Source organism: Hemitrygon akajei, chromosome 7 (assembly GCF_048418815.1).
Source record: "Hemitrygon akajei chromosome 7, sHemAka1.3, whole genome shotgun sequence".
Taxonomy (NCBI): Eukaryota; Metazoa; Chordata; class Chondrichthyes; order Myliobatiformes; family Dasyatidae; genus Hemitrygon; species Hemitrygon akajei.
This window is the reverse complement of record NC_133130.1, coordinates 116648879-116669585: the sequence shown is the minus strand read 5'-3', so window position 1 is coordinate 116669585 and position 20707 is coordinate 116648879. Positions and strand designations below refer to the sequence as shown.

General features: G+C 43.3%; 1 protein-coding gene across 5 annotated transcripts in view; it reads left to right on the top strand.

Annotated features, from left to right (window-relative positions):
* Positions 1 to 17319, top strand: part of hmbox1a (homeobox containing 1a) — a 70157-nt gene extending 52838 nt beyond the window's left edge. For 4 of the 5 annotated variants that reach the window (XM_073051826.1, XM_073051825.1, XM_073051821.1 and 1 more), the window contains one exon: positions 3512 to 17319. In XM_073051826.1, the coding sequence (XP_072907927.1) occupies positions 3512 to 3652 (141 nt within the window). In that variant the 3' untranslated portion in view covers positions 3653 to 17319. The remainder of the gene's footprint in view (positions 1 to 3511) is intronic. The other variant, XM_073051827.1, reaches the window with a different exon arrangement.
* Positions 17320 to 20707: the final 3388 nt, after the last annotated feature.

Here is a 20707-nt window from a genome sequence, read left to right as displayed (position 1 = left end):
AACTGCAGTGGATTTCTTAATGAAAATTTGAGTTTATTGACATCTGACTGCACATGTACAACTTAACGAATTAACATTGCTCCAACAGTGCAAGTCTACCTCAAGCCCTGTGGACACTATCTGTATCCAAGGAGGTATAGATCATAAAGTGACACAGCAAAAGAGGACATTTCCCCATAGGGGATGCCCTTGATGTACTGTCTATTTACCTGCTCTTGACTCAAGTCCTGTAAATATTTTCTTTGAGTAGTTGATTGAATTCTGTTTTTGCAAGTTACTATCTAATCTACTGTCAGCATGCTGCAGATTAAAAGTAGTTTTTTCTTGTGCTTTCCATTTCCATTAAAACTGGTGCTCTTTGGTTGCTGACCCTTCTGCCCTGGAAATGGTTCAAAACATAGAACAGTATGGGCCCTTCGGCCCACAATGTGCTGACCCCACCTTCCGACATAGTTTATAACCCTATACGTGCTTCTATCTACCACTCTTGAAAGTCCCTAATATATCTGCCTTTATCACCATCTCAAGCAATGCATTCCAGGCATTCCCTATGTTTTTAAAACAAAAAAAAACCTTCCCCTGATGTCTCCATAAAATTTTACCCACTCACCTATCTGGTGCTGTGGCTGTCCATCTAATGCTTCTGATGATCTTGTAGACCTTGATGAAGTCACGTCTCATCCTCCTGTCCGAAGAGAAAAGGGCCTAGCTCACTCGATCTTTCCACATGACAGGTTCTCGAACCCGGGCAAAATCCTGGTAGATCTCCGAATCCTCTCTCAAGCTTCCATACCTTTTCTATAATGAGGTGACCAGAAATTAACACAATACTCCAAGTGTGGTCTAACTCGAGTTTTATAAAGCTGAAACATTACCTTGAACCTGTACACTTGAACTCAGTCCCTAATTAATGAAGGCCAACACACTATATACCACTCTATCAACTTGCATGGCAACTTTGACAAATCTATGGAAGTGGACCCCAAGGTCTCGCTGTCCCTTCACACTGTGAAGAACCCTGTCATTAGCCTGTGATCTGCCCTCCAGTTCAACCTTCCAAAATTAATCACTTCACACTTATGGATTGAACTGCATCTGCCACTTCTCAGCCCAGCTCTGCATCCTGTCAATGTCCCGTTGTAACCAATGACAACCTTCTACACCATCCCCAGCGCCTCCGACCTTTGTGTCATCTGCAAATTTACTAACCTCTCAAACAATTGATTTCTAAAAGTTACAGATAACTGGTGTCCCAGAACAGATTGTTGTGGAACACCACTCATCATGGATTTCCAGGCAGAATATGCTACATCTCCTCCTACCCTCTGCCTTCTATCGACAAAGCAATTCTGAATCCATGCTGCCTAATTTCTCTGGATCCCTTGACTCGTGACTTTCTGCATGAACCTTTCATGGGGAACCTTATCAAATGCCTTAGTAAAATCCATGTACATCACACCCACTGTACCACCTTCATCAGTGTGTTTTGTCACCTCCTCAAAATCTTTGTCATTTTCTGAGGCGTGCCTGTCCTCACAAAGCACCAAAGTAAGGCTCATCTTCCCAGAGTAATCCCTGTTTCTCTTCCTGAATGTTTGCCATCCACCACTCCTCTGCTACTACAGTGACTTCTTATTTATTCTGTAAACCACTAATTATTTTAAATATATCTATTAAATCTGTTCTGTTCGAAGTTCCTCATACCCCAGTATCCCCATAAAACTGGAGCTCTTAATTCCCCAAGCCATTCCAGTAAATGGCTACATCTCTTCTATATTGCAGTGTCCAGAACTGAAATGCCTAGCTGGTGTTTTATAAATGTCCATTTTCACCGTGATAGCTTTTTAGTTGAATCTGCTAACTTGTGTGACAACTTAACCATGACCACTGCAAGGCATTTGTATCATTCTCAGCTGCTCACTAATATCCCTCTGGTAAGGGAAGAGATAAAACCCAAAGGCTAGCTGGATCGTTAAGTCTGTGCCACACACTCGATAGAACAGCACTGTACAGGTCCGTCAGCCCAGGAATTAACCTATTCCAAGATCAATCTAACTCTTCCCTTCCACATCGCCCACCATTTTTTAATCTATATTTAAGAATTTCTTAAATGTTCCTAATGTCTCTGCCTCTACCTCCACACTTCCACACACCCACCGCTCTGCGTTTTTAAAAGAACACTTCTGATATCCCCCTTATACTTTCCATCAGTCACCTTAAAGTTAGGCTGCCTCATATTAACCATTTCCACCATGGGAAAAATGTCTCTGGCTGTTCACTCTATGCCTCTTGCCATCTTGTGCACCTTTATCAAGTCGCCTCTCATTCTCCTTCTCAGTTAACCTCATAAAACGTGCTCTAATTCAGGTAAATCTTCTCTGCACCCTCTCTAAAGCTTCTAATCTTTTCTATAATGAGGTGGCCAGAACTGAACAGTTGGGCCATCATGACTCTCTACCCTCATTTAATGTTCCAGGAGGGGTTCAAAGCCAAAAATGAAAGCTAGCCCAGTGTAAAATCACTTCACAATTCCCTCGGCTTTTTGAAACCAGTTCAGGAGACCACATAGACCAAGTACTATGTGGTAAGCCTGCAAATTTAAAGACCACAATACACAATTATGCCAGTGAGGTAGCTAAGAAAACCACAACCTTACAAAAGGAAGCCCATTGCTCTCTCCTCAGGATTATTATTGTAGCTTTGCCAGTGTTTGGGATGAGGGCCTCTCGACTGACTTTAATCCGTTCCTTGTCTACAGATCTAAGTCCATTTTTATTGCCTTGCCTCTGCCCAGTCACCTCTGCTAAGCTGTAACTGCACAGATTCTGTTTTACTGTCAATAATTTGGTGGAGAATTTGCAAAAGGTTACCGTATTGTGATGCATCCATGTGCTGAGATGTATGCAGAAGCTACTTTATTAGGTACACCTCGTTAATATCTAATCAGCCAATTGTGGCAACAACTCTGCATAAAATCATGGTCAAGAGGTTCAGTTGTTCAGGACAAACATCAGAATGGGGAAGTGACTTGACCATGGTTCCAGACGGGGTGGTTTAAGTATCTCAGAAACTGCGGATCTCCAGGTATTTTCACACACAATAGTCTCTAGATTGGTGCAAGAAACAAAAAACATCCAGGGAGTGGCAGTTCTGTGGGCGAAAACACCTTTTTAATAAGAGAGGTCAGAGGAGAACGGCCAGACAGGCTGAAAGGGACACCTAATAAAGTGGCTACTGAGTGTATAAATTAGCAAGGGCCAAAGTTTAAATTCTTGTTGGCCCTACTCAGCAACAGCAGTAAATCAACACAATCTTTTTAAGTATGGGTAGTTTGTTGGGAGGATGGAGGGGGGCAGAGATTTTGGAGGGAATTACAGTAAATGCTTCCCTATCTCATTGTAACTCCCACATGCGTCATGGACTTTATAAGGGAGCAGGAGCAAAGAGAGAAGAAATTTGATCTTGACGTATTCGCGATTCGCCTGATGAATGATTTATTCTCTAAACACAGGATGACAACACAAGTCACAGTGATCCCCAGCAAGATCCCATCTCGCTCGCTGTTGAAATGGCCGCAGTCAATCACTCCATCCTGGCCCTAGCCAGACAAGGAGGTGGTGAGATAAAGAGGGAAGTGGTCGAAGATGACTGAAATCGTGTGATGAAACAACTGAGATTTGGTACATCATTGGACTACCCTATCCTTAATGTAATCTCAATATATCTGTGCGTGATCTTATTTTGAACTAGTTAATAGGGTGCTCTTCATTCGATTGCAGTAAGTTATCCTGCTCGGAGCCTTGGGCAGAAATTGTGCCTCTCCCTCAGCAGCCCTCCACAGTCCTGCATGGAGAAGCTGCTGCAGTAGGGAACATTCCTGCGGTCCTCTCATCCCAGCATGACACGTGCCCGAGCCCGATGCCTGGAACCTCAAGACAATGCTTAACAGGCCTCTGCTGTCTTAGCTCAACAGGTCTCCTCAGCCTCTGCCGGCCCGCTGCTCCGTAAGTGTCTCCCTTGTTCCGGCTTTCCAGCGCTGTGGATGAACAGATGGCAACTTCCATTTCCAAATACACCCCTCTCACCCAAGCCTGCCTGGAATTTTTGTATCCGGCTGTAGCTTCTGTTACCAGTGTGGGAACTGAACTCTGGCTGGTGCAGGTACACATCTGACTGTTGGAAGTAAAATAGAGGACTGCAGGCTCATGTCCGTGCTTGCAGGGAGGAAGGAAGCGTTCTGGAGGGTGCAGTGTTTGTCTTCCATACCAACGCAAGAATTGACAGTAGATCTGAACATGCAGTCGCTGAGATGGGGGACGGTCGCTGCTAATGTCCAAAGGAAGAACAACTGAACTAGACCTACTATATGTATTAACACACCACTGTTACCAGACCAACAGTGAGAATCATAGGAGCCAAACGTGACAGATTGCCTGATTACAGAAACATAGGTGCAGGAGTAGGCCATTCGGCCCTTCGAGCCTGCACCGCCATTCAGTATGATCATGGCTGATCATCCAACTCAGAACCCTGTATCTGCTTTCTCTCCATACCCCCTGATCCCTTTAGCCACAAAGGCCATATCTAACTTCCTCTTAAATATAGCCAATGAACTGGCCTCAACTGTTTTCTGTGGCAGAGAATTCCACAGATTCACCACTCTCTGTGTGAAGAAGTTTTTCCTCATCTCAGTCCTAAATGGCTTCCCCTTTATCCTTAAACTGTGACCCCTCGTTCTGGACTTCCCCAATATTGGAAACGATCTTCCTGCATCTAGCCTGTCCAATCCCTTTAGAATTTTATACGTTTCAATAAGATCCCCCCTCAGTCTTCTAAATTCCAGTGAGTATAAGCCTAGTCGATCCAGTCTTTCTTCATATGAAAGTCCTGCCATCCCAGGAATCAATCTGGTGAACCTTCTCTGTACTCCCTCTATGGCAAGAATGTCTTTCCTCAGATTAGGGGTCCAAAACTGCACACAATATTCTAGGTGCGGTCTCACCAAGGCCTTGTACAACTGCAGTAGAACCTCCCTACTCCTGTACTCAAATCCTTTTGCCATGAATGCCAACATACCATTTGCCTTTTTCACCGCCTGCTGTACCTGCATGCCCACCTTCAATGACTGGTGTACAATGACACCCAGGTCTCTTTGCATCTCCCCTTTTCCTAATCAGCCACCGTTCAGATAATAATCTGTTTTCCTGTTCCTACAACCAAAGTGGATAACCTCACATTTATTCACATTAAATTGCATCTGCCATGAATTTGCCCACTCACCTAACCTATCCAAGTCACCCTGCATCCTCTTAGCATCCTCCTCACAGCTAACACCGCCGCCCAGAATTTGTGTCATCCGCAAACTTGGAGATGCTGCATTTAATTCCCTCGTCTAAATCATTAATATATATTGTAAACAACTGGGGTCCCAGCACTGAGCCTTGCGGTACCCCACTAGTCACTGCCTGCCATTCTGAAAAGGTCCCGTTTACTTCCACTCTTTGCTTCCTGTCTGCCAACCAATTCTCTATCCACAGCAATACCATACCTCCAATACCGTGTGTTTTAAGTTTGCACACTAATCTCCTGTGTGGGACCTTGTGAAAAGCCTTTTGAAAATCTAAATATACCACATCCACTGGCTCTCAAAAAATTCTATAAGATTCGTCAGACATGATTTTCCTTTCACAAATCCATGCGGACTTTGTCCGATGATTTCACCTCTTTCCAAATGAGCTGTTATTACATCTTTGATAACCGACTCTAGCATTTTCCCCACCACCGATGTCAGACTAACCGGTGTATAGTTCCCGGTTTCTCTCTCCCTCCTTTTTTAAAAAGTGGGGTTACATTAGCCACCCTCCAATCCTCAGGAACTAATCCAGAATCTAAGGAGTTTTGAAAAATTATCACTAATGCATCCACTATTTCTTGGGCTACTTCCTTAAGCACTCTGGGATGCAGACCATCTGGCCCTGGGGATTTATCTGCCTTTAATCCCTTCAATTTACCTAACACCATTTCCCTACTAACATGTATTTCCCTCAGTTCCTCCATCTCACTAGACCCTCGGTCCCTTACTATTTCCGGAAGATTATTTATGTCCTCCTTAGTGAAGACAGAACCAAAGTAGTTATTCAATTGCTCTGCCATGTCTTTGTTCCCTATGATCAATTCACCTGTTTCTGACTGTAAAGGACCTACATTTGTCTTGCCCAATCTTTTTCTTTTCATGTATCTATAAAAGCATTTACAGTCAGTTTTTATGTTCCCTGCCAGCTTTCTCTCATAATTTTTTTTCCCTTTCCTAATTAAGCCCTTTGTCCTCCTCTGCTGGTCTCTGAATTTCTCCCAGTCCTCAGGTGTGCCGCTTTTTTTTGCTAATTTATATGTTTCTTCTTTGGACTTGATACTATCCCTAATTTCCCTTGTCAGCCACGGATGCACTACCTTCCCTGGTTTGTTCTTTTGCCAAACTGGGATGAACAATTGTTGTAGTTCATCCATGCGATCTTTAAATGCTTGCCAACCCTTTAAGTATCATTTGCCAGTCTATCTTAGCTAATTCACGTCTCATACCTTCAAAGTTACCCTTCTTTAAGTTCAGAACCTTTGTTTCTGAATTAACTACCGTATGTCACTTTCCATCTTAATGAAGAATTCCACCATATTATGGTCACTCTTACCCAAGGGGCCTCGCACGACAAGATTGCTAACTACCCCTTCCTCATTGCTCAATACCCAATTGCTGCAGTTGATGATCATTCTGTTAAAGTGGCAAGAGGAAGTCATTATCATGTAGATCAACTAACACATCACTGATGAGCCACTTTGAGCTAAAGGGAGATCAGCCCAGTTGTTGCATGGTCCAAGGAAACTTCGAGAGTCATGGTTAGCTCATCAGTTCTGTTTCATTCCATGGCTTCATGCAAGCCATCACTCACAGAGGAATTCTCAGAAACGAGTCTTACCCTGTAAGTCTTTACGACGGACGGGCCCCTCAGATTGCACTGAATGAATTGTGATTGTGAGTTTTCTTATGGTTCTCAGTGGGTGAGGGTGGGGACCATGGCAGTTTCTCCACCAGATCAACGCCTGCACAAGTTGTGTGTGGCGTGGGGACTGAAGCATAGAGGGACTCTCCACTTCCCAGGAGAGTTGGGGGAGGGAAGAGATGAAAGTTAAGAGATCTTATTGCCGTGTGGTAACATAGATTAACGTTGCCTGCCTGCCTGTCTGAAAAAGGAATGTTTACTTAGCCCAACTCGGAAAATGCAGTTCTAGTGTGGAATACAGGTTTGGGAATGTGTATAATCAAACTTGGGCAGAGTTGTAGAGTAGATGCAGTCATACTGACGCCGAGATAAATTCCCTGTCTAATGGAACCATTACTTTCAAAGTAAAATACTGCCGATGCTGGAAATACTCATCAGGCCGGGTAGTAACCATAGAGAGAAAATAGGAGAGATTTCAGGCTGAACATCTTATCAGAATAAAGAAAAGTTGGAGATACAACAAAAAATTTAAAAAGCATCTCTCTATAAACACCATCTATCATAATGAGCATTTTCAATCACTCTTGGGCATCTGTGGGCAGTTATGCTGCTTCACACCCTTTCATTCCACAATTTCTTGGGATATAGGTTAAAATGCATCTGCTTTGTCTCCCTCTTCCCAATCACACATTAAATGCAGGCATCTTTTCTTTTGTTCCCTAAATGACTTAGAATATGTGTGGTCCTCGTAGATGCAGCAAGACTTGGCAATCTCCTCCAACTGTCAGTGGTGATTCAGACTACAAAGGGGAGCAGTCTACTTAAACCATTTTTGTTCCTTAGCCAATAGGCATTGATTTCATATTGAAGACATCACTACCATTGAGTGTTAGAATGGGATTGGTATGGGAGTTAGTGGTATTTGATAGTCAATGTAATCTCGATGCTCTAAAGGGCCTGTTGTTGATATATGTTTTGAGGGAGGTGCCATCAGAACCACAAGATTGAAGCATCATTTCAGAACAACTTCTTGCGTTAAGCAACAATTTGCAGGAAGAATTCAGCAGATAAAGCAGCATCTGTTGGGAAAAGGGGATGAGGAATATTAGATGTTCTAAACACAAAACATAGTGGAGATGTAAGAACAGCACACAAAAAATGCTGGAGGAACTCAGCAAGTCAGACATGGAAATGAATAAACTGTCAACATTTCTGGCCAAGACCTTAGCAGGACACATCAAGTCCTGATTAAGGGTCTCGGCCCGAAACACTGGCTGTTTATTCCTCTCCTTGAATGGAACTCTGCCTGACCTGCGGACTTCCTCCAGCATTTTGTGCCTGTTACTGTAGATTTCCAGCATCTGCAGAATCTCTTATGTTTAGGAATTGTAAATGTTTTGGGTTGAAACTCTGCATCAATCCTGACATCTGATTAATTTGAATTTTCACATAACAAGAGTTTGGCTCCACACCAACAGTTCCTTTCCTCCCTCAGGTACTGCTTCACCTCAAGCAGAATCTGCAGCTTCACGTTCCAGCATCTACAGCCTCTTGTGTCTCAGTGTCTTGCATTGGTTTTGCAAGTGTGGACGCTGGGGCAGACAGATTGCTATCAAAAAGAGAGATTTAGTTGTCATCTAAGCAGCTGGGAAAATATGGAGATACGTTATTCCTTCTTTCCAGGTTCACAGAGAATTTCACGTCAATAGTCATGAACCATACTTAGGAAGTTACATGCAGTATCCATTTTGTGCTCAGTCAGTGATGGGATGAAAGGCAAATTGATCTGCTTTTGATGGTTGAAGGTTTTCTACAGTGCCATTCATTGATAGAATATTGGAAAGAGTGTAAAATCTCAAGAGCAGGGGTTCCCGACCTTTTTTATGCCATGGACCCTTACCATCAACCAAAGGGTCCATGGACCCCAGGTTGGGAACCCCTGCTCTAGAGCTTTAATAGCCGGGCTGTCAGTTTTCTCCTTTTATTTTGAGCTCCACCTACCTCTTCTATAAGCACTGAGTACCTGAGTTATTGTACAAACACTGAAGCCACCATGTTAGCAAAGAACGTTAAAGTTATGTGTACCTTATAACGTCAAGGATTAACTTGCTTAAAGATATCAATTAAATGCTGCTGATTACTATAAAATTCCAAATAAACTAAAAAATCATAACTTCTCAATTAGATGTTTGTATTCACAAACAAGATGCACTTTTGCAGGTGAAACTAACTTAATATGATCAGAAACTTGGGGCTGCTGTGGGTTCGACTGTGTAATTGATTGGGTGAAAAAACGAGGATAATTTTATTCTCAGCTTGCCTATAGTATTCAATAATTTACCCTACCATGATCTCTAGAGCACTGTTAACTTGGTTAGGACCACATTTGCCATAGCTCACTGGAACTGGCTTCTCTCCCACCTGCATTGTCGGAGAGACAGGGAGGAGTTGTTGAGTTGGGACTGATGGGATTTCTGATAGCTAGCATAGACTTGATGGGCCGAATGAGCTTATAGGCTGTGTAAAATGATATAGTTACATGATAGAACGAGTGGGAGAATTCCCAGGGTAGTAGGCTGGAGAGTTTCAGCAGTCTGGGTGATCCGTGATCTAGAAGAATGCGAGTTGATCTCACTGAAACGTTCAACCCCTTACAGGCCCGACAGTGCAGACCGAGAGGATCACTCACCTGTCTGGGATGTTTAGCAGTAGTGCAATCACTCAATTAGAGTATGAAATTCCTCTGTCTATTGGTGGGTCCTCAGCTGGCTGTAGAGGCCGATGCGAGATCCACATATTCTGGTGCAGTGTGTGAGTGGTGGCTGTGGTCAGTGGTTGGGTCTTTTGTCCGTTCAGACTCTCCTTTCGAAGCTGCCGCTTGTTCTCTGTGGCACAGAGGAGGTCGCTCTCGTGTAGTGCAGCTCCCTCTTGAACAGATTTCCTCCCAGTGCATCTATTGAGTGCAATGTTCCCACAGTTTTTAGATGTGATGCTGAATTTCTTCGGGCTGATTTTGATGTTATCTTTGGAAGTGTTCCCTTTGCCCACCTTCCTTCAACTGTAAGTAAAGGATGTGTCTGGGGAGACTTGAGTTGGGGATCCAGATGACATGACCTTGCTCTTTCAGAGTTGGTGAGGTTTATCATGGTGGAGATGCTGTTCATGTTGACCGCCTCCACTACACTGGTGTTAGTGTTCCTGTCCTTCCAGATGGTCCTCAGAATCCTTTGTAAGGACTTGTATTTTTCTAGGGCTTTCTGATGCCTACTGTAGGGTCCATACAGTAAATTAGGAAGGAGGACTGCTCTATAGACCTTGGACCCATAGGTCATGATCCTCAAAGACTCTTCCTTAATCTTGCATAGGTTCCACTAGCACTACTCAGGTAGCATGACTAGATCCAGGTGTGAGAGGCTGAGATCAGCCAGGCACTTTGGGTCCTCGAGACTGGTGAATGTTGAGTTTTCTCTGTGTAGACTCCATTCGGGGCTTATTCCAGGTTGAGCTGTAACCAGTCAGGTAATGGGATCAGTGCAGGACAGTGGCTCCAACATGAAAGCCCTTGTGGAGGAGCAGATGAAGGGCTGTGTTTCTCATAAACACGAGATTCTGCAGATGCTGGAAGTCTTGAGCAACATACACAAAATGCTGGAGGAAGTCAGCTGGTCAGGTATAGTCAGAGAGCCAGTAGGGTTGGTCAGTGCCATCTGCGGGGAATAATGCTAAAAGTGATTTATGGCAAGGTATACATCTCTGGAGTTAGAAAATACGTGATAGCATTGCACCGGTGATAGCTTTATGTGTGCTTTTGGACAGTTACAGGCCAGTAGATCCAGGATGGCATTGGGTGCTTGGCTGGCCTTACATCCAGTGCACCACCAACTGTTCAGCTTCCTCTTCTCTCTCCATCTTCCATCCTCTGCCAACAGGGCCTGGCACTTGTGGGTCCTTCTCCATATACCAGCCTGGTAGTTGGCCCGCTGTGCATGTTTTGTTAAGCAGTCCTTGCATGGTGGGACAGAAAAGGAGTTACCTGAGCTCATTGACCTTGGTGGTCTATGCTTTTGGGGCAAACAGGTGACATGTAAATGCCTCCAGTTTGTCCATCAGTTCTGGGGAGAGCTCCCATTCCTGACCCAACCCTAAGAATGTGTCCTGAGTTTTAGGGCACTTGTCTTCCCTTAGCCTGCAAAAGCGCTTACAGTGTCACATCCTGTATATGCGTGCAACCCAATGAGAGCCCAATAAACCTCTATGTCAACAGTGGCAGCAACCTTCCTGATGTCTACAAGCCTTGTACGGGTTCTAGTGCCACACTTCTGGAATAACAGGGCCTCAATCTTGTCACAAAATGCTAAAGACATGATAAAGACATCTGTGTCTTCTGAGCCGATCACTACGGATTGGTATCCCTCTCTTGTGGCACGGGCAGCATGGAGAAGTAGGTGGCCATCTGCTTCTTCTTGTTGACACTGAAGAGCTGACACCACCTCACTGTCTTGAGATGTGATTCTGTAATATTTGTCATTCACAGCTGCATACAGGATCTTCTCCTGTAGCTTTGCTCTGTACTCCGCCTTCCTCCATTCATGGGCTATGAAGCTAATGAGACTATTTTTGTTACTGACTTTGGTCAAGAGGCTCCTCCACTGCCTCACCATCGGTGTGCCTGTGATACCTTGCAACTCGTGACCAGTCTCTTCACTCCGTAGAGGTCTTTCACTATTCTTGATAGAGTTCTCCTTGTCTGTGTCGAACACAACATCGATTCTGCTACTCTGACTGCCTTCCCTCAGAGCCACACCCAGAATTGTTGTGGCAACATCTCTGAAAGTAACTTGATCACCTTTCACTCTTTGGACCAAGTTCATTCCATCAACCACTGCCGCAGTTTCCTGGGAGTTGCTCTTCTGCTGCTACATTTTTCTGCAAGGTTGTGGCTAAAGTAGCTTTATTTGTCTTTCTCAGCAACCCTTCTGATGTGGACAGGGCCCAGGGCAATGATCCAGGGGGATGAGAAAGGATATCCTCCATACGTAGACTGCGCCCTTGTGCCATCACTATGATGCGTCCAAACAAGGACCTGTCTGCTTTCAAGATAATCCCTCTCCCATTTGATTTCACTTCTCTCTTCGTACACGTATCACTGAATGTTTTCAGCTTGTTGGTTTTCATTGGGTCATGGAATTTCTTTGCTGGTGGATCTTCCTCCAGTCTCTCATCCTTGAAGGTTGCATAGCATTGCTCACCAATCTCATATACCTTCATCCAGGGCCAGATTAAGCTAGTGCAGGGCCTGTAGCATATGTTATAAAGCTATCCGGTCTACTTTTTCAGACATTGAGCAAAAAGCCAACGATCTGACTAAGTGTGAAGATTATCAACAGCAAACTCGAAGAAAACACAAGCAAAATTGCGCGTATGATGATTTAATTGAATATAGCCATGCAAGGATTCATAGAGTGCACAACCTGTGTTCAAGTCTTGGCCAGAAGATTGCAAAGTAGTACTGGTCATCTGAAAACGCTGTAGTACTTGATCCCACAATACGACCCATTATTCCTGTCTCCAGCTTCATCATGGTTGAAAGTAGTCCACAAGCCTGTTGTCGACACTCTGCCTTCTGATCGTTGTTATTTGAAATGTCATCCAAGACTCGTTTTATTGCAGAAAAGCTGTGTAAAAGTGCTTTTGTTGCATCTGCACGAGCTGACCACCTGATATCTGACATTCCTTTCACAATGGGCAAATGAGCATCACCATCAGATAATGCAGCAGAAAGGAGATCCCACCGATAAGTAGAAACAGAAAAAAATGTGTATAGGCTTTCTACAAATTGAAAGAAAATTAATGCTTCTTGACAACATTCAGCAGCACATTTTCCAACCAAATTTAGTGAATATGCAAAACATGGAATGTAATCCGCAAACTCATTCAGCTCTTTAATTCGTGCTTGTAAGCCACTATACTTGCCACTCCTGTTGCTGGCATTGTCATAACTTTGACCACGGCAGTCTCTTATATCAATGTCATTTTCCTTTAAAAAGTCAAGTAAACTTTGAGCGAGCTGTTCAGCACTGTGACCTTCCATATCCAAAAACTTCACAAACCTTTCAGCTGGTCCAGACTGCAAAACATAGCGCAGTCAAAGTCAGCTGGTCCACATTAAATACATCTGGAGCAGAATCCAATGAAACAGAATAATACTTGTATTTCCTCACTTCACCAATAATGTGATCCAGTATGCTGGATCCAATCAGACTGATGAATTCCTCACATGTTGTTTTAGATGGGTATGATTTATGCCCCCTTCCTTGGTTTGCACGAGCATTTATATGCTCTGCCAGAAAAAGGTCAAACCTGGCCAGTAATTCTAACAACCCCAAGTAATTTCCATTATGAGGAGAGCCAGCAGTTTCATCACTACCACGAAATGAAAGGCCTCATTCTGCTAAAAACTTTACAACTTCAATTATTCTCTCTAGAAGTGTGCGCCAGTACTTTTGTTCAGTCTCCATTTTTTTCACGAGGTGGGAATCCACACGTTTAGCTTTGTTTTTGCGCATTGACGGTGAAATTAAAGCTTGTCTATGTGAGGAACTTTCTTCATGTGGACGTAATAGATTGCTTGCATTTTTCCAGTCACTAAACTTTGATGAACATCCTGAAGCCATAACCTCGCATGGGAAACAGAATAGGCTTCCCTTGCTTTCTGAATAGCAGAACCAATTTCTTGCATGTTTCTTGTTTGTAGGTTTATGAACATATGTAAAGTAAGACTTCTAACAGTGCTGAGGTTCCTTTTCATTGCCATACAATCGCATGGATGAAGAGAAATCACTCTCAGCGTGTTGACATTCATCACTTCCCTTGGCTATTCAATATTCACGATCACAATCATCTAGATTGTCTGGCCATTCACCAGTATCGTTAGAATTCTTGTTCTTTCGCACTCAATGGACGCTGGCTGTTGCTGTATCGTGCCTTCTGCCGCACTAGTACTAGTTGTTCCTATATTTCCAGCTTCAGTCTTTATAGCACCATCACCATCTCCATGAACATCAAAATATTCGTGTTTTTGATATCACAAGTTGGTCTCTTCTTTCTTTTGCTTCCTTTGCTTTACGTTTTGCACTTCCAGAAGCAAAATGACATCCAATATCTCTGGCTCTGTTGCTCTGTTTTAAAAACATACTCAGTACTTCCGAAGTGTAATCCAAGATTACAAAACTAGGGGTACAGGACGAGACATTGTAGACTGATTCAATTCAATTTAATACTTGTTTTGTGAATGTCACATTAAAGTACTTGAGCAGATCAAACCATTGGAATGTGGCTCCATTATCACTGCACAGCCACGTAGAGCCGCTGCCCTGAAATTTCACAGGGAGAGATCCGTACCTTTCAGGAGGCAGATCTGACCATTAACCCAGCACTGTGCTTTCTAGGGGCTGCACGCCACCTGAAGGCAGAGAGTGCCAATGGACCGGCCGGGCTACCCACTGGTCTGGTTTCATCCATCGCCAGGGTTTTTAATTCCAGTCCCTTGATAACGCCAAAACATCAATATCACCAGACATCCTGATTTTCTGCAGGAGTTGTCCTTACTCCCACCCCATTCCCAAATGGCACTTGACCTGGTTACAATAATATTCCTGATAACCAATGAAAGATGAAGGAGTTTAAATCCCTCTGGAACTATGTGACTGACTTGATTCACTAACATCCTTCAGGGTAACAAACCCACTGAGATCTGGACTACCACAGACTCCTAACACACAGGGCCAGACAGCAACTGTGAAGAGGAAGAAACAGTTGCATTGTGGGCCAAAACCCTTCATGTGTGAACTATTTATTCCTCTCCATAGATGCTGCCTGACCTGCTGAGTTCCCCCAGCATTTTATCTGTCACTGCAGTTTCAGCATCAGTAAAATCTTTTGTGTTTATAATTTCTCCTACTTAACATTTAATGCTCATTGATGTTAAGGTTTTACGAGGTGGTGAACAAATGTGGCTTGGCCTGTGTCCTTGTTACATACTGAACGTTAGAATAGAGCCACAATACAGCAGATAGCAAGAGGCAGGAAACTTCAGATAAACTACCTATCCTGAACACTGGACAGTTAAACATTTTATATTATTGATTAATAATATTCAACCTGGTGGTGTTTAGTTTCAACAATTTGATGTGGTTACATGAAACATCACAAACATGAGCTGGTGTAACTGTTGTTACAAATCCTGCAAGTTGTGTCCTTTAGTAATTTATATGAAAAAGCAGGAACACAATGAAAGCTATGCTCCATGAGTGACAATGCAAGCCATTTACCATTAAAGTGCTTTTTGTCATGGTTTGGACTGTTGCTTCTAGAGACAGTAGAAGTAGTGAAGGCAATAGGTTCATCACTGTGGTCCTGTCAGATTACCAATTGATCATAACCTTCTGGCTAACTACTTCCTTGCACCTTCCAGAAGATTTAGTACAATCTTACCTGCAGTAGAGACACTGTTCTTTGGTTTGACCTGTAATAAGTTGATGTATTTTTCTGCTAAGCAGAAAGGAAATATGCTGCATTTTAAGAAAAAACATGAAATGCCAGATTTCTCATCTTCCACGTTGTATTTTTACTGGTGGTGACAAACAGGTTGCATTCATTTGAGGAAAATTACTCTTAAAGGGGAGTCAATAAGGGACTGAGTGATCTTGTTGAAATTAGTTTCTCGAGGTTGGTACGGGGACATCCAAGCACTTCCACTCCCCCCATCCCCGTACTCAGGAGTTGAGAGACAAAGGGGCGAGAGTTTAGTTTTCAGAACCAGTCATTACAATCACTCTACTTGAAAGCTGATATGGAAGGCCTCTTCAATCCTAAAACAGGAGTATGACTTCAAAATCAGAAGTTATAAAAATCTGCTACTATCCTCTTTAATGACTGAAGCCAATTACTGCTCAACCTGTTTGAGAGTGGGAATCACAGGTACCCAGAGAAGCAAATCATCTTAGAACACAGAACTGGCACAGCACAGCTGGTGGTTGTTGGGTGTAGCAGATCACCGTTCAGCCCATCAAGTCAGCTCCATCAGTCCCAGTACAGGAAATAAACCCACTTATTTATCTAATTTATTTAAATTTCTCTTTTAAAAGTTCCAAAGGATTCGGCCTTAATCAGTCCCCAGTACATTCCATGTTTTTACCCTCTCCCCTCACTTTGCTGATGATGCCCCCCCTACTAAAGGGAAAGTGATGAATGTTTCTGGCCCTACCTCAGCATTGTGGTGAAGTGGATGAAATTTACTTTGTCCTTCCTGTTCTAAAAGCATTCTTGAGCACACATTAGTTGCTGGTGTCCGGAAGCTTCACCGCCTCCCTTGTCACAGTTCAAAAAGGAACCGTGATCGTCCTGGTTAAAGCATGATCATCCCATGCATATCCACACCAATTTTATTCCTCCTACGGCTTAGCAGTGAGATCCGCTCATCTGTGCCAAGGAATTGGGCCAATTCAGATTTCTGGGTCCTTTTCCTTGCAGCCAAGTTATTGCCACAGCTGTTTCACCACGGCTCTAGCCTATTCTCAGCATTTGAATTGACCAAGTGTGGATGACAAGTATCATGTTGTGTTTTTCCAACATAAGTAGCAGCTTCAAGCTAACATGGTTTGACCCTTGAAGTGTGATCTCTGAAAACATGTCTTTCTTTTGTTTCCCACAACTCCCAGATTCTATCCTCATAGTCACCTGAAATGGGAACCATACAGTCAGGTAAAACACTGTGGACTATACAAAATCAGCTGGTACATTCTCACAAAAGCCACATCAAGCAGGTGATTTTATCCCAGTCAAACGGCTGAATATAATCAATTTAGTTTAGCCACTGTGTTCCCATAGCCAGGCTAGGTGAAGCGATGAATGTTGGTACCCACATCTAAAAAGCAGGCTTTGACAGATTTGTTTGGCAGGGGTATGGAGGGGTGAAAAGGGCTGAGGGAGGTGATGTAGGAAATGTGACACTTCTACATTAAAATGGTCCAAACTGGAAGCTGAACAGGATAATATTTAAAAGCCTTAGTTTTTTTAACAAATGTAATATGCTGAACAGGTGTATTTTCATTTGAGTCCTGTATATGTTTTCTGTTCCTATTCTGGATTAGTGCCTTTTTTGGACTAATTTTGGACTTTTTTGGACTGTTCTGCAAAAAAAAGTAAAGATGTCATGATGCTGTTTGTACAGTTTGTTTTAACAAATTATTATTTTGTAAAATTTTGGTTAAATCTCTGTATTGTACTAAGTAGGAAAAATAAACTAATTTAAATTGTCTTGTTATTTTTAAAAGTGGGTTGTTTGTTTTGATATCTCTTCATGGCGAGACATTACCAATTTTCCAGAAATGACTGTAAATGCACGACTGTTTAAATTAGCAGCACGAACAGTAAGTACTGACAACCGAAGCTACAGTAACTTCATTCCTCTGGATCACAGTGCATCCATAACACTATCAGTAGTAACATTATGTGTGATATGTTAATCAAATATAATTCAAATTCATGTGAACAGCTCACTGCACCAGTGACAAGACTTCAAAGTTGGTAGTAGTCTCACTGGCTGAGGGAAGAAGCCATTACCCAGGGCTCCTGTACCACCTTCCTGATGGTAGTAGGTCAAAGAGGTGCTATCCCACAATTTCTTAGGTGATGTTTTCACTGACAAGTCAAGATTATTGCATTGGAAATAGTGTATCATAAGCCTCCTCTGCAGAGAGAAATTTTTCATCAGAATAATCTGAAACAATACCCATTTCTCTGCTGCCCAACCCATTCTGTGATTCCGTACAAGACTTCCAGCATCTGTGGTAAGAAAGCATATGGTGCATTGGCCTTCATCAATCATGGGATTGAGTTTTAAGAGCCGAGAGGTAATGTTGCAGCTATATCGGACCCTGGTCAGACCCCACTTGCAGTACTGTGTTCAGTTCTGGTCACCTCACTACAGGAAGGATGCAGAAACCATTGAAAGGGTGCAGAGGAGATTTACAAGGATGTTGCCTGGATTGGGGAGCATGCCTTATGAAAATAGGTTGAGTGAACTTGGCCTTTTTTCCTTGGAGTGACAGAGGATGAGAGGTGACCTGATAGAGGTGTATAAGATGATGAGAGGCATTGATCATGTGGCTAGTCAGAGGCTTCTTCCCAGGACTGAAATGGCTAGCACAAGAGGGCACAGTTTTAAGGTGCTTGGAAGTAAGTACAGAGGAGATAGACAATAGACAATAGGTGCAGAAGTAGACCATTCGGCCCTTCGAGCCTGCACCGCCATTTTGAGATCATGGCTGATCAATTCCTATCAATACCCGGTTCCTGCTTTGTCCCCATATCCCTTGATTCCCCTATCCATAAGATACCTATCTAGCTCCTTCTTGAAAGCATCCAGAGAATTGGCCTACACTACCTTCCGAGGCAGTGCATTCCAGACCCCCACAACTCTCTGGGAGAAGAAGTTTTTCCTTAACTCTGTCCTAAATGACCTACCCCTTATTCTCAAGCCATGCCCTCTGGTACTGGACTCTCCCAGCATCTGGAACATATTTCCTGCCTCTATCTTGTCCAATCCCTTAATAATCTTATATGTTTCAATCAGATCCCCTCTCAATTTCCTTAATTCCAGCATGTACAAGCCCAGTCTCTCTAACCTCTCTGCGTAAGACAGTCCAGACATCCCAGGAATTAACCTCGTGAATCTACGCTGCACTTCCTCTACAGCCAGGATGTCCTTCCTTAACCCTGGAGACCAAAACTGTACACAATACTCCAGGTGTGGTCTCACCAGGGCTCTGTACAAATGCAAGAGGATTTCCTTGCTCTTGTACTCAATTCCCTTTGTAATAAAGGCCAACATTCCATTAGCCTTCTTCACTGCCTGCTGCACTTGCTCATTCACCTTCAGTGACTGATGAACAAGGACTCCTAGATCTCTTTGTATTACTCCCTTACCCAACTCTATACCGTTCAGATAATAATCTGCCTTCCTGTTCTTTCTCCCAAAGTGGATAACCTCACACTTATTCACATTAAACGCCATCTGCCCACTCACCCAGCCTATCCAAGTCACCCTGAATTCTCCTAACATCCTCATCACACGTCACACTGCAACCCAGCTTAGTATCATCAGCAAATTTGCTGATGTTATTTTCTATGCCTTCATCCAAATCATTAACGTAAATGGTAAACAGCTGTGGTCCCAATACTGAGCCCTGTGGCACCCCACTAGTCACCACCTGCCATTCCGAGAAACACCCATTCACCGCTACCCTTTGCTTTCTATCTGCCAACCAGTTTTCTATCCATGTCAATGCCTTCCCCCCGATGCCCTGATCTTTGATTTTACCCACCAATCTTCTATGTGGGACCTTATCAAATGGTTTCTGAAAATCGAGGTACACTACATCCACTGGATCTCCCCCGTCTAACTTCCTGGTTACATCCTCGAAAAACTCCCAACAGATTAGTCAAGCATGATTTACCCTTGGTAAATCCATGCTGGCTCGGCCCAATCCTATCACTGCTATCTAGATATGCCACTATTTCATCCTTAATAATGGACTCTAGCATCTTTCCCACCACCGATGTCAGGCTGACAGGTCGATAGTTCTCTGTTTTCTCCCTCCCTCCTTTCTTAAAAAGTGGGATAACATTAGCCATTCTCCAATCCTCAGGAACTGATCCTGAATCTAAGGAACATTGGAAAATGATTACCAATGCATCCGCAATTTCCAGGGCCACCTCCTTTAGTACCCTAGGGTGCAGACCATCTGGACCTGGGGATTTGTCAGCCTTCAGTCCCATCAGTCTTCTCATCACCGTTTCCTTCCGAATGTCAATCTGTTTCATTTCTTCTGTTACCCTATGTTGTTGGCCCATCCGTACATCTGGGAGATTGCTTGTGTCTTCCTTAGTGAAAACAGATCTAAAGTACTCATTAAATTCTTCTGCCATTTCTGTTTCCCATAACAATTTCACCCAATTCATTCTTCAAGGGCCCAAAATTGTTCTTAACTATCTTCCTTCTCTTCACATACCTAAAAAAGCTTTTGCTATCTTCCTTTATATTCCTGGCTAGCTTGCGTTCGTACCTCATTTTTTCTGCCCGTATTGTCTTTTTAGTTAAGTTCTGTTGTTCCTTAAAAACTTCCCAATCATCTGTCCTCCCACTCACCTTAGCTCTGTCATATTTCCTTTTTTTTTAATGCTATGCAGTCTCTGACTTCCTTTGTCAACCACTGAGGCCCCTTTCCCCCCTTTGAATCCTTCCTTCTCTTGGGGATGAACTGATTTGGCACCTTATGCATTATTCCCAAGAATACCTGCCATTGCTGTTCCACTGTCTTTTCTGCTAGGCTATCCATCCAGTCAACTTGTGCCAGCTCCTCCCTCATGGCTCCATAGTTTCCCCTGTTCATCTGCAACACTGACACCTCCGAGCTGCCCTTATCCTTTTCAAATTGCAGATAAAAGCTTATCATATTGTGATCACTACCTCCTAATGGTTCCTTTACTGCGAAATTGTTTATCAAATCCTGTTCATCGCATAACACTAAATCCAGAATAGTCTTGTCCCTGGTCGGCTCTCGTACAAGTTGTTCCAAGAATGCATCCCGTAGGCACTCTACAAACTCCCTATCCTGTGGTCCAGCACCAACCTGATTCTCCCAGTTCAC